The sequence below is a fragment of the Chelonia mydas genome, chromosome 6 (assembly GCF_015237465.2).
Source record: "Chelonia mydas isolate rCheMyd1 chromosome 6, rCheMyd1.pri.v2, whole genome shotgun sequence".
Classification (NCBI taxonomy): Eukaryota; Metazoa; Chordata; order Testudines; family Cheloniidae; genus Chelonia; species Chelonia mydas.
This window is the reverse complement of record NC_051246.2, coordinates 103128750-103140869: the sequence shown is the minus strand read 5'-3', so window position 1 is coordinate 103140869 and position 12120 is coordinate 103128750. Positions and strand designations below refer to the sequence as shown.

Genomic DNA, 12120 nt, shown 5'->3' with positions numbered 1-12120 from the left:
ACAAAACTGGCCCCAGGACCGACCCTTGGGGCACTCCACTTGATACCGGCTGCCAACTAGACATGGTGCCATTGATCACTACCCGTTGAGCCTGACAATCTAGCCAACTTTCTATCCACCTTATAGTCCATTCATCATTCTTTAAAATACAGCCAGCTATCCTGGACTCCTTTCCCCCTCACGTTGTTCTCCCAGGGGATCTTGCCCATCAGTTCCCTGAGGGAGTCAAAGTCTGCTTTTCTGAAGTCCAGGGTCCATATTCTGCTGTTTTCCTTTCTTCCTTGTGTCAGGATCCTGAACTTGACCATCTCATGGTCACTGCCTCCCAGGTTCCCATCCACTTTTGCTTCCCCTACTAATTCTTCCCGTTTTGTGAGTAGCAGGTCAAGAAGAGCTCTGCCCCTAGTTGGTTCCTCCAGCACTTTCATCAGGAAATTGTCCCCTACATTTTCCAAAACTTCCTGGATTTTTTGTGCACTGCTGTATTGCTCTCCCCCACAGGTCCAGGAGGACCCAGGGGAGCAAGCTGCTGGACCACCAAAGACATGGAGGTTCCTGTGGCACCAACATTGTTCTCGTCATTGCCGGACGAGGCTATTACGGGGCCCCCTCATCCAGTTCCTCAGGATGACGCCAAAGTGCACCAGGAATTCGCTTCTAACCTGGGGCTTCAAGCAGAGGAATTGGAAGAGCCTTTGGACTCCCCGTTTTGATGTCCTCTGCTCCTTGGCTCCTGCCAGGGTGGCGCTAACCCTTTGTGAAGGGGTTTCCAAAATCACTAATGCCCTGTGGGCAGACCGCCTCTTCCCTGGCCCCTAACTCTAAAAGGGCCAAAGGCAAGTACTTCGTGCCAACCAAAGGGCATGAGTACTTATACTCCCACCCAGCCCCTAATTCCCTTGTGGTTGAGGTGGTTAACCACAAGGAGAGGCAAGGACAACCCAGGGCCACCACCAAAATAAAGACTTGAGGAGGCTGGATTTCTTTGGATGTAAGGTTTATTCGTCTTCCAGCCTTCGGCTGAGAGTGGCCAACCACCAAGGCCTCCTTGGCCGATATGATTTTAATATGTGGTAAGCCATGGCCAAGTTCGAAGGGTCACGCCCTGAGGCTTCCAAGAAGCAGTTCAGAGCCAGCCTTGGAAGGACCAGCCTCATAAATGAGCCACCTGAGCCACCTGCCTCCATCCTTGGCCCAGTCGGGCTCGACCCATAATAAGTAAGGGGCCAAACAGTCATTTTGAAGGTGCGCCCGAGGGCAACTTACCAGACTCTTCCCCGGATCCATCTTTCCCAGTGTTCTCCAACTGCCTTTCCCTTTTCCTCCCAGCGTGGACCGCTATAACTTCAGACCGCTGGGTCCTCAGCACAGTGGAATGGGGTTATACCCTCCAGTTCCTTTGTACCCCCCCTTCCCACCCACCTTCCCTGTCCCTCTTCAGGGACCCCTCTCACACGAGTCTCCTCATGCAGGAGGTAAAAGGGTTGCTACAGCTGGGTGCAGTGGAAGAAGTTCCTCTAAGTACAGGAACAAGGGGTTCTGTTCCTGGTACCTTTTAATCTCAAAGGCCAAGGGTAGTCTACAGCCCATCCGGGACCTGCGAGATCTCAACAAGTACCTACAGCAGCTAAAGTTCTGCATGGTCTCTCTGGCTTCTATTATCCCCTCCCTAGATCCAGGAGACTGGTATGCCACCTTCGACTTGAAGGACGCATACTTCCACATAGCAATCTTTTGAGGACACAGATGCTTCCTCCAGTTTACGGTGGGGCCCCACCACTACCAGTTTACAGTCTTCTCGTTCAGCCTGATGACAGCACTGAGAGTATTTACCAATGGCATGTCAGTGGTCGTGGCTTACCTCAGGCGCCGGGGTATCCAGATCTACCAGGACTTTGGTGCCTGGCTCGTCAAGGGTGGTTCCAGGTCTCAAGTCCGAAGGGATGTCGCAGTGCTTCAAGCCACGTGCCGCTCTCTGGACCTACTGGTGAATGACAAAAAGTCTATGTTAGTGCCAGTGCAGAGGATAGAGTTCACTGGAGCAGTCCTTGACTCTACCTTCACCAGAGCGAGCGTTCCTGCTGCTGGAAAGGTTCCACACAATGGCGAACCTCATCACAGAACTCTCAGCATTCCCTCTGATTAAAGCCAGGGTCTGCCTGCGCCTGCTGGGCCACATGGCAGCGTGCACTTACGTGGTCCGCCATTCCAGGCTCCAGATGCGGCCCCTGCCTCAATGGCTGGTGACAGTCTATTCTCAGTCCCAAGACCCCCTGGAGATTATTGCCATTCCCCTGGCGATACTTACCTCACTGAGATGGTGGACCGACTGCAGGACAATCCTAGAAGGGTTTCCGTTCAACAACCCTCCTCACTCCATCGAGTTGGTGTCAGATGCCTAGGACCTCAGCTGGGGTGCACATCTCAGCAACCTCCAGACACAGGGAATGTGGTCCCCGGAGGAGGCGCAGTTACACATAAATGTCGAAGAATTCCAAGCAATCCAGCTGGCATGCAGAGTCTTCTTGCCTCACCTGTTGGGCAAGGTGGCACGAGTCCTGACGACAACATGGCCTTGATGTTCTACATCGACAGGCAAGGGGGAGTGAGCTCGTTGGCTGTCTGTCAGGAGGTGCTCCATCTATGGGACTTCTGCATCAGCGACAAAATCCACCAGGAAGCTTGTCACCTTCCCAGGGTCAGGAATACATAGCAGACCAGCTCAGCAGTAACTTCTCCTCTCACTATGAGTGGTTGCTCCATATGGTGGTAGACTACATGATCTCCCAAAGATGGGGAACTCCCCAAGTGGACCTGTTTGCTACCAGACAGAATAGGAAATGCCACCGGTTTTGTTCTCAACATGGTCTGAGACTCCTCTCTGATGCCTTCCTCCTGTCATGGTCAGGGAGCCTGATGTATGCATTCCCTCCAAATGCACTCATCAGTAGGTCCCTGGCAAAGATTGAGACCAGGCACAGGGTTACCATGATATACCATAGCCTTGCCAGCATTGGCTTGGCACGCTCATGAGCCTGTCAGCAACCCCCGCCCCCGGCCCCTGTCCAACCAACTGGACCTGCTGTTGCAGGACCATGGTCGGCTCTTATACCCCAACCTCAAGTCCCTCCATCTCTCACCATGGATGCTGCGTGGCTGAACCCGGAGGAGCGGACCTGGCCAAGTAGCGAGGTTTTCCTGCTGGGCATCCAAATGGGGCATCTCTCCCTTGTGTTCCTCCATACAGGCTGTCCTGGACTACCTGCTCCTTTTGAGGAACCGGTGCCTGGCACACTCTTCCATTAGAGTGCATCTTGTGGCCATCTCTGCTTTTCACCCACCAAACCAAGGACAGACGGTGTTCACCCATGACATGACGGTCAGATTCTTGAGAGAGCTGGAGAGACTCTTCCCACAGGTGTGGGCTCCTGTCCTGCAGTGGTATCTTAACTTGGTCCTCTCTAGCTCACTCGCCCGCCCTTTGAACCGCTGGGGTCCTGCTCCCTTTCCCAGCTGTCATGGAAGGTCACATTCCTGGTGGCAGTGATGTCAGTGAGACGGGTCTTGGAAATTAAAGCCTTGACCTCAGAACTGCCGTACACAGTCTTCTACAAAGATAAGGTTCAGTTTGGCCTTCCTGCCAAAGGTGGTCTCCACCTTCCATATGAACCAGGACATCATCTTCCCAGTGTTCTGTCCCAAACCGCACAAGACTATGAAGAGAGGAGTCTTCACTCCCTGGACATCCAGAGGGCCTTGACTTTTTACTTAGAACATACCAAGCCTTTCCGTAAATCGACTCAACTCTTCAACACTATAGCGGATAGGATGAAGGGTCACCTGGTGTCCTCACAGAGGATTTCCAATTGGATCACCTCATGTATAAGAACCTTTTACGACCTGGCGGGGATTCTGCCACCGCCGATTGTCAGACGAGAGCTGAGGCACCTTTGGCGGCCTTCCTGGCGCACATCCCTATCCAGGACATCTGCAGAGCTGCAACATGGTCCTCAGGCCATGCGTTTACCGCTCATTATGCCATCACTCAGCAGGCCAGGGATGACGCTGGATTCAGCAGAGCTGTGTTGCAATCTACATGTCCGTGAACTCCTACCCACCTCCAGGGGTACTGCTTTGGAGTCACCTAGTATGGAATGGACAAGAGCAAGCACCTCTCTCCACTGTCAAAAAAGACAATTATCTTTTCCATAACTGGTGTTCTTCAAGATGTGTTGCTTATGTCCATTCCATAACCTGCCCTCCTTCCCCACTGTCGGAGTTTCCGGCAAGAAGGAACTGAGGGTGGGGGGAGCTGGCAGAGCCCCTTTTACTATGCCATGTGGGCGCCACTCCAGTGGGTGCCAGAGCTGGTCCCCTACAGGTACTGCTGAGGGAAAAACTTCTGGCACCAGTACATGTGGTGAGCACACACACCTAATATGGAATGAACATGAACAACACATGTCGAAGAACACCAGTTACAGAAAAGGTAATTTGTCTTTTTTCACTGTGGAGAGAGGTAAATGAACAGCATGGGTCCCAATACAGATCCCTGGGGGACCCTGCTAATGTGTTCATAAATGATCTGGAAAAGGGGGTAAAGAGCGAGTTGGCGAAGTTTGGCAGATGATACTAAATTACTCAAGATAGTTAAGTCCAAAGCTGATTTAAAAGAATTACAAAAGGTTCTCACAAAATTGCAGATGAAATTCAGTATTGATAAATGCAAAGTAAAGCATATTGGAAAAAATTATCCCTACTATATAGACAAAATGATGGGTTCTAAATTAGCTGTTACCACTCAAGAAAGAGATCTTGGAGTTGTGGCTCGTTCTCTGAAAACATCTGCTTGTGTGCAGCAGCAGGCAAAAAAGCTAACAGAATATTGGAAACCATTAGGAGAGGGATAGATAATAAGACAGAAAATATCACAATGCCACTATATACATCCGTGGTACACCCACACCTTGTGTGGAGTTCTGGTCGTCCCATCTCTAAAAAGATACATTAGAATTGGAAAGGTGCAGAGAAGGGCAACAAAAACTATTAGGGGTATGGAACAGCTTCCATATAAGGGGAGATTAAAAAGACTGGGACTGTTCAGTTTAGAAAAGAGATGACTAAGAAGGTATGTAATAGAGGGCTATAAAATCAGGAATGGTGTGGAGAAAGTGAATAAGGAGGTGTTATTTACTCCTTCACATAACACAAGGATCAAGGGTCACCCAATGAAATTAACAGGTAGCAAGTTTAAAACAAACAAAAAGAAGTACTTCTGTACACAATGCACAGTCGATATGTGGAATTCGTTGCCAGGGGATGTTGTGAAGGCCAAAAGAATAACTGGGTTCAAGAAATAATTAGAATTCATGGAGGATAAATCCATCAATGGCTGTTTGCCAAGATGGTCAGGGATGTAAACCCATGCTCTGGGTGTGGCTAAACCTCTGACTGCCAGAAGCTGGGACTGGATGACAGAGGACTGGTCACTTGATATTGTCCTGTTCGCTTCATTGCTTCTGAATCATCTGGCACTGGCCACTATCAGAAAGCAGGATACTGGGCTAGATGGACCATTGGTCTAACCCAGGATGACCATTCTTACATTCTTATATATGTTCCGCTTGACATACTAAAAGTCTGTGGCAAAGTCACACAACACCTGACAAAGTATTTCTCCTTCCTCTTCAATCAAAGCTGCAGCCTTAAAGCAGACAGAAGGAAAGTGCTTTGGGTTTCCTGAGAAATCTTCCATTTTACAAACTGAAGCCTTAAGTTTGGTGTCACCTTGAAAATGGCCAAAATTTCAGACAGTGCAGTTACTTCCCCTTGACTGTCTAATTTGTTTTCTCTTGTTTTGAAATAAATCAAAATTCTATAGCCCCTTTAATTGCAATTGCCATGAATTCAAGTCATTCAGCTCCAGGAGGGCCAGAGCTTTCGTCAGTACGCCATTGGCATGAAGTATTGTAGTGCTGCATATTCATCATCCAAGCTGAGACACCAGCGACAGGGCCCCAGTTTTTTGCTCTGAACGAAAAGAAAACAGTCCCTTTTCCAGCCCCTTGATAAGGGATTCTATCCAATAACAATGCTGCCTCTGCACGAGGCACGTTTACTTGTAAAGTTTGCAGTAGGAGAGGCTTTCCTTAAAGCTGTGAGTCTTTTATCCTGGCAGGCTCCTCAAGATTGTTGTGAGGAGTCTAGCCAGTTGGTGAGCTCTGTAATCTAAACCAGCTGTCCCTAGACTGAGGCCCCCATTTGCATTGTTTAACATACTTAGAAAATGAAGTGTTCATTTTTAACATTCCTCCTCCAATTGGTTTAATGCTGAATTACAGAAGAGAACTAAGCAAAACCAGGTGCTTTTGCTGTATTCTCTCCAGTGTCTGAGGAGGAGCAGACCTCTCCCTGCCCTGTCTATTATTTGGTATTTCATTCTTTGGAATACAAATGACTGAGGAACTCAAGTGCTAGCAAAACGCCGAAGTTCAGACACATTTTTTAGTTATTCAGCAGTGCAGACTTTTTTTTCCCCATCTTTCCTAACCAATGTTGGACATGCAAGAAGTAAAGAGGTAGGTACTGTGCATCAAACTTTTTTACTCACTGAATGGAAACCTACTCATGGAAAACGTCTGTGGCTACAAGTCCCTGTGCCAGTTCACTCACTAAAGCCATTTGCAAAGAGACAGGATCTTAATGATCAGAGATCGGGTAAAGCTCTTTTTGTTTGTTATAAAAGCTGTGCTGTCCCTAGCAATTTCCGTCTTGATCTGTGCTGTATTCTGCATTTAGGAATCTGTCTCTTGTGGGAATGCTGGATTGCTACAGTGAAGGGTCTTCTGGCTAAAATCACAGCTGCTTTCTCTGCAGATATGATTCACAGTAATTGATTTAAACTTCACTAGCTGTGGTTGCAGAAGTTAATTGCTGTTTTATAACATTTTGTCTGCTGACTAAACCAACAGGACCAGCTTAAAGCAATGTTTTCGGGTTGTGTTATGCCTGTTGTTAATTCTCAGGGGGATGAGGGATCTGATAGTGTAAAGTAAATTGAAGTAGTGATTGCAGCCCAAACCCACCATCAGGAAATTCTCTGTATTCTATCATCTTCCCCATAACTCAGAAGAACCTAGTGGCTCTTAATTCTTGAAACTGAAGGATGTATATAGCTGTGGATACTGTCAGTAAGTAGATATGAATTTTTGCTGTACAACAAAGAGTAGCCTTATTACGAACTTTTAACATAGAGTGATAAACTTTTTCATTTCCTTCTGTTATTCCTCTTTCTATATACAAAATGAATGTGCAGTAATGTACACAGTGATTGCTTGAGAAAATGTGCTCTATCCCTCAAAAGGATTTAAGGGATCCATAAAAGAGATGCGGTCCTAAATGGATGATACAGTGCCTTAAATGCATTACCTCCATTTCTAGGGAGGAAAGTCTTTACAGAATTTGCCTGTTTGTGTCACTACAAAACTTGCCAAACAAGTAACATTTGCCCGTTACACAGCACCATGAACAACCATGTTAGGGGTTGTGTGTACTTTTTGGTGCTTATTCCTCAACTAAAACATACTGATGTTTTAAAATGTGCCTGTCAGTTTGTGAGTAGTCTTGTCTGATGTATCTATTAGGTCATGTTCAGTACCTTGACTTGTTCTACGAATCACAGACAGAGCTAAAAGAGCCTACGGGGAAAGTTGGCTGCTCCTTTAGGTAGCAGAACTGAGGCCACCTAAAATTTTCCTGCTTCCCATGTCGTTTTTTTAAAATATACTGTATTCGCTATAGACATTCAGTAATAGTCTCCAGTGTAAACGAGACATGGCTCTAAAATGTATTGAAAAGGACCTTTATATAAGAAACTGGAAAACACTGAAATTAAAGTACACAAAATAAAATAAATTTCTGATTGTTCTTTCCAAATTTAAATCTGGCTCTAGTTAATATCCAACACTTTGATTTGGCCAGGGTATTTATATGCTCAGAGCATACTTCCAGTCCTGTAGATCAGGGCTCAAGATATAGCCAAATATTTAATAGCTAAGGGCCAGATTTTGTCACCAAGAAGTAACTTGCTTTACAAAAAGTCCTTTGGAAATACATTGGCCAGACTCTCAGCTGCTGTAAATCAGCACGGTTTCACTGAAGACACTGGTTTATATCAGCTGCTGATCTGGCATAATGTATCTACTTGCAGAGCAAGATAATACTCAGTGTGAGTAAAGAGGCAGAATCTGACCCTAGGAAATCAGTTGATTTGGAGTACTTTCTTGGGGATGAAGCGTGGTCTAGCCCTCTAATGACTTGTTCAGTGGGGTTTGTGCTTCAGTTTATCCATCTGCAAATTGTGTATAATACTTACCTAACTCCTAAGGATGTTGTAGACTAAATTAATGCTTGTGAAGGGTTTTGAGATTCACAGAGGGATAAAGTTTTATCACTGACTATTATAAACCTACCCTTTGAAAGACTTGTGTATAGCCTATAATAAAGGACATGGATTAGCCTACAGATATTTAGGGCCTGATTCTGATCTCACTGATGTAAGTCCAGAGTAAGAACTCTGACTTCACGGAGTTCTGAATCTGGGCCATATACTTAATGTTATATGTCATCAGCCAAATTCATCTATAGTAAGGCTCTGGGGGGGTGCACTGGAGTTACACCAGAGATTAATTTGGCCTCATATCTAAATCTGTGAAATGAACATGTGCATCAAAATGTTTACACCTTATTTTCTATGCATATTACAGGATACTGACTGTTTTCATGCTGGCCACCTGCCTTACACACCCTGGGAAAGCACAGGTGAGATGAGCACACCGAAAACATATACTTTCTTACATTAAAGCATTTCATAGCATGAGGCTTACTTGGATAGCAGGTGAATAGGAAATCTGTGGTCTGGGGCTTGGATGAACAGGAAGCTATGTGGTCTAGGGTTTAGTGTGGAGGAATGAGAGCCAGCAGATTCCTGGAGTCTAATGTGGACTGTCAACTCAGCAGGAAATTCTTGGAGAAAGACAGGCCTCAAAGAAAACCAGACACTGCCTCTGAACTAAGTGGTCCTTGAAAATGAATGCGCAAAAGTACCCATAAAGGAGCTTTGAGTCCTGACTTCTGCCAGTGATGACCCTCCATGTTTGGAACACCCATTGATTTGAATGGGAATTCTGTGTGGGGAAAGCTTCCAGGGTCCAGCCCTAGGCCTTTCACCCATGGGTTTGGGAGCCTGGTGATGTCATCCTAGTCTTCATTCTAATTCCTGGGAATATCAGGAGCATTGGAGCTCAGGATTGAGGGATATTACATTAGTAGGGATGCATAAAGAAGTTTACACAGTTCCTGCCTGAATTAAGCCTGGCTCAAGCAAATTTTATTAGTCCTTCATGTTCCTGGGCATTAAATTCACTGTAAATTAGGGGGGGAATCAAAGAGATGTTAGACTCTGATTTGAAGGTAATAGTCCTATATTGTTCAGGGCTGTGTTTCCAAATACCTTTTACAGAAGGGTTTAAATTTAGTTGTTTTTTTTTCTCTGTCGGATTGACAGTTGACTGCATGTGGCTTGTTAATATTGATATTTTGCCAATATTAGAGCTGGCAAAAAACAGTTTTCCCATCCTGTGAGAATTTTGGAGATTTTGAATTTTTTTCCCATCCTGAGTTGGGATGAAAAGTGGAAATAGCAAACATTTTTACAAACTGAAAATAAAATTTTAAAAAATTGGATTGAGTCAATTGAAATTTTTTTTCTTTTTATAATTTTCAAATGTTTCATTCTGATTTGGACATTTTAAAGTTTTTTTAAACTTTTTTTTTTTTGGCTATAAATTAAAGTTCAAAACAAAGTCATTTCCAGCTAAAAAATGGAACTCTTTCATTTTGAAAATGTCAAACTTTTTTTTAGTTTTTTTTTTTTCAAAACAAGACATTTGTTGAAACCAACCTAATTCCCACAGTTTGTTTCAACTAATTGGCCTTGTTTGATGACAAGATTTTTCATCTAAAACTTCCCATCCAGCTCTAGCCAATATAGACAACAGCCAAAAGATGTGAAGCATGTCACTGTAGCTAGGTGAACAGGTTAGAAGCACACAGAGTATGTATGTTCTTTACATGGCAGACTGAAAATAGACTCTCCATCAGAATACCTTTGGCTTCCTCCAGATGATGCTAAAACATCTCAGAATGTCAAAGTAAGTGCCGGCAGAATTCGCCACCACATGATCTGTAACTGTAGGTGATGGCCTGGAGTGCTCTTGTGGGTAGAAGGAGGGGTAGATACATGACTGACCATTCATGTATCTCCTTCCATGTCCCCTTAACCCCCTTAAAAATGCCTGTCTCAGTGCCTTGTTCACTCCACTCTGTCACTCCCACCTGCAGTTTACATTGCCACCAAATATGCATGACACTGTCCCTTCCCAGCTCACCAAGGCAACATTTTCTACTGATTTCCAACACTTTTAGAAAACTCACTTCTCCCTTGATGCCCAGAAGAAAAACATCACTAAGTACTCCTGCCCTCTGGTTCTTCCAGTGCATCCTGTCTTCGATGTCCCTGTTTCTTACACTGTCAGTGTAACCTACTGACAGATTGGGTGTCATGCTCCCCTCTACTGGCTGATCAACTGTTACCAGCTGATGGACTGATCCAAAACCCATTGAAGTCAATAGCTGTCTTTCAACGGACTCCTCTGGGCTTTGGAGGAGGCCCTACAGGAGTTACTTCTGTAGCTGATGTGGAGAGGGCTCTGCTGGCATACTAGAGACCTCTGTTCAAGCCCAGCTGAAGGTCTGTGTGTGGGGGGTGAGGGGACTGCTGTAAAGCTTGCACCCTTGGGGAAAAAAGCTTCCTTTAAGGATTTGTCTACAGTAGGAGTTAAAGGTGTGGTATTAGCAACGAGTCTAGGTGTGTGCTAAGGTGGTAGAGTTATACCCTAGGTTCCAACTCCACCAGCTTAGCATGTGTTTAAAAGTATATATTGCCTTGTCGACACGAGAGTTGGCTAACAACTTTTAACAACACACCTTTTCTCCTCATCAAGACAACTGCTAACAGGACATATAATAATAATTCCTAGATCTTATAAAGCACTTTTCATCCATAGATCTTAAAGTGCTTGACAAAACAGGTGGTCAGTATCATTATTCCCATTTGACAGACTGAGAAACTGAGAGGGAGGTGACTTATAGAATCATGGAATATTACCGTTGGAAGAGACCTCAGGAGGTCATCTAGTCCAACCCCCTTCTCAAAGCAGGACCAACACCAACTTGCCTAAGGTCATTCAGATTGGTGGCACAGCCAGAAATTGAACCCAGCTCTCCTGAGTCCCAGTGCAGTGGCCTTTCTACTAAGCCACTGGCAGACTAAGTTTTGGTTTCTCCATTAGAGAATGACCGCCTGCAACTGCTACCCACTTAGAGAATTACTGCATGAGCTAAAGCAAGAGGTCTGTGCTGTGGTGCTGAAAGTTCGGAGTTCAAAGCCTACTGACTTCCCATGTGAGAGCCATGACACAGGTCCTGTGGCGAAGGGACTCTGTTCATTTTTTGCATACTGTATTAGTGCTGAACACATCACACTATAATAATAATCCAGATGATCATGTGATTTTTTTTTTTTGGGAGGGGGGTCATCATCCCATTTCACAATCACTGAGTGTCCTTTCTTTTCTTGTTTTAGCAGCAATGCACTAACGGGTTTGACCTGGACCGTGCCTCTGGGCAGTGCTTAGGTAGGATTTTGACTGAATCAATTCATTTACACTGGGGTTCAGACCCCCTGACTTTGTTAAATTAATCATGTGCTACTATCTGTGTATTTTGGCGGAAGGAGATGCTCTCGGTGTCTGGCAAATATATATCAATTATGGACAAGCCTTTGGAAATTGTTCACGCTCATCATTCGTTCAATATGAAAATGTCACTGTTCAGACTGAGTGCAGTGCTTTTCGCGTGGCTGTGTTGATGAGAGTTTGGGAGCTCAGTCTAGTTGCCAGAGAACAGGGGTTCAGCATCATAAAAATCCACTACTTGCTACTTTTGGCAGCTTCAGCCTGGAGGCCATGGAGAGTTCCTCTCACCCTCTAGTTCAGAATT

The 12120-nt window shown here is 45.3% G+C and overlaps 1 protein-coding gene across 2 annotated transcripts in view; it reads left to right on the top strand.

Annotated features, from left to right (window-relative positions):
* The first annotated feature begins 6135 nt into the window (after window positions 1–6135).
* The window catches only part of FBLN5 (fibulin 5), a 71593-nt gene continuing 65608 nt past the window's right edge, over window positions 6136–12120 (top strand). The window contains exons 1-3 of one of the 2 annotated variants that reach the window (XM_007055443.4): window positions 6136–6578; window positions 8766–8820; window positions 11705–11756. In XM_007055443.4, the coding sequence (XP_007055505.1) occupies window positions 6553–6578; window positions 8766–8820; window positions 11705–11756 (133 nt within the window). In that variant the 5' untranslated portion in view covers window positions 6136–6552. The remainder of the gene's footprint in view (window positions 6579–8765; window positions 8821–11704; window positions 11757–12120) is intronic. The other variant, XM_027817844.3, reaches the window with a different exon arrangement.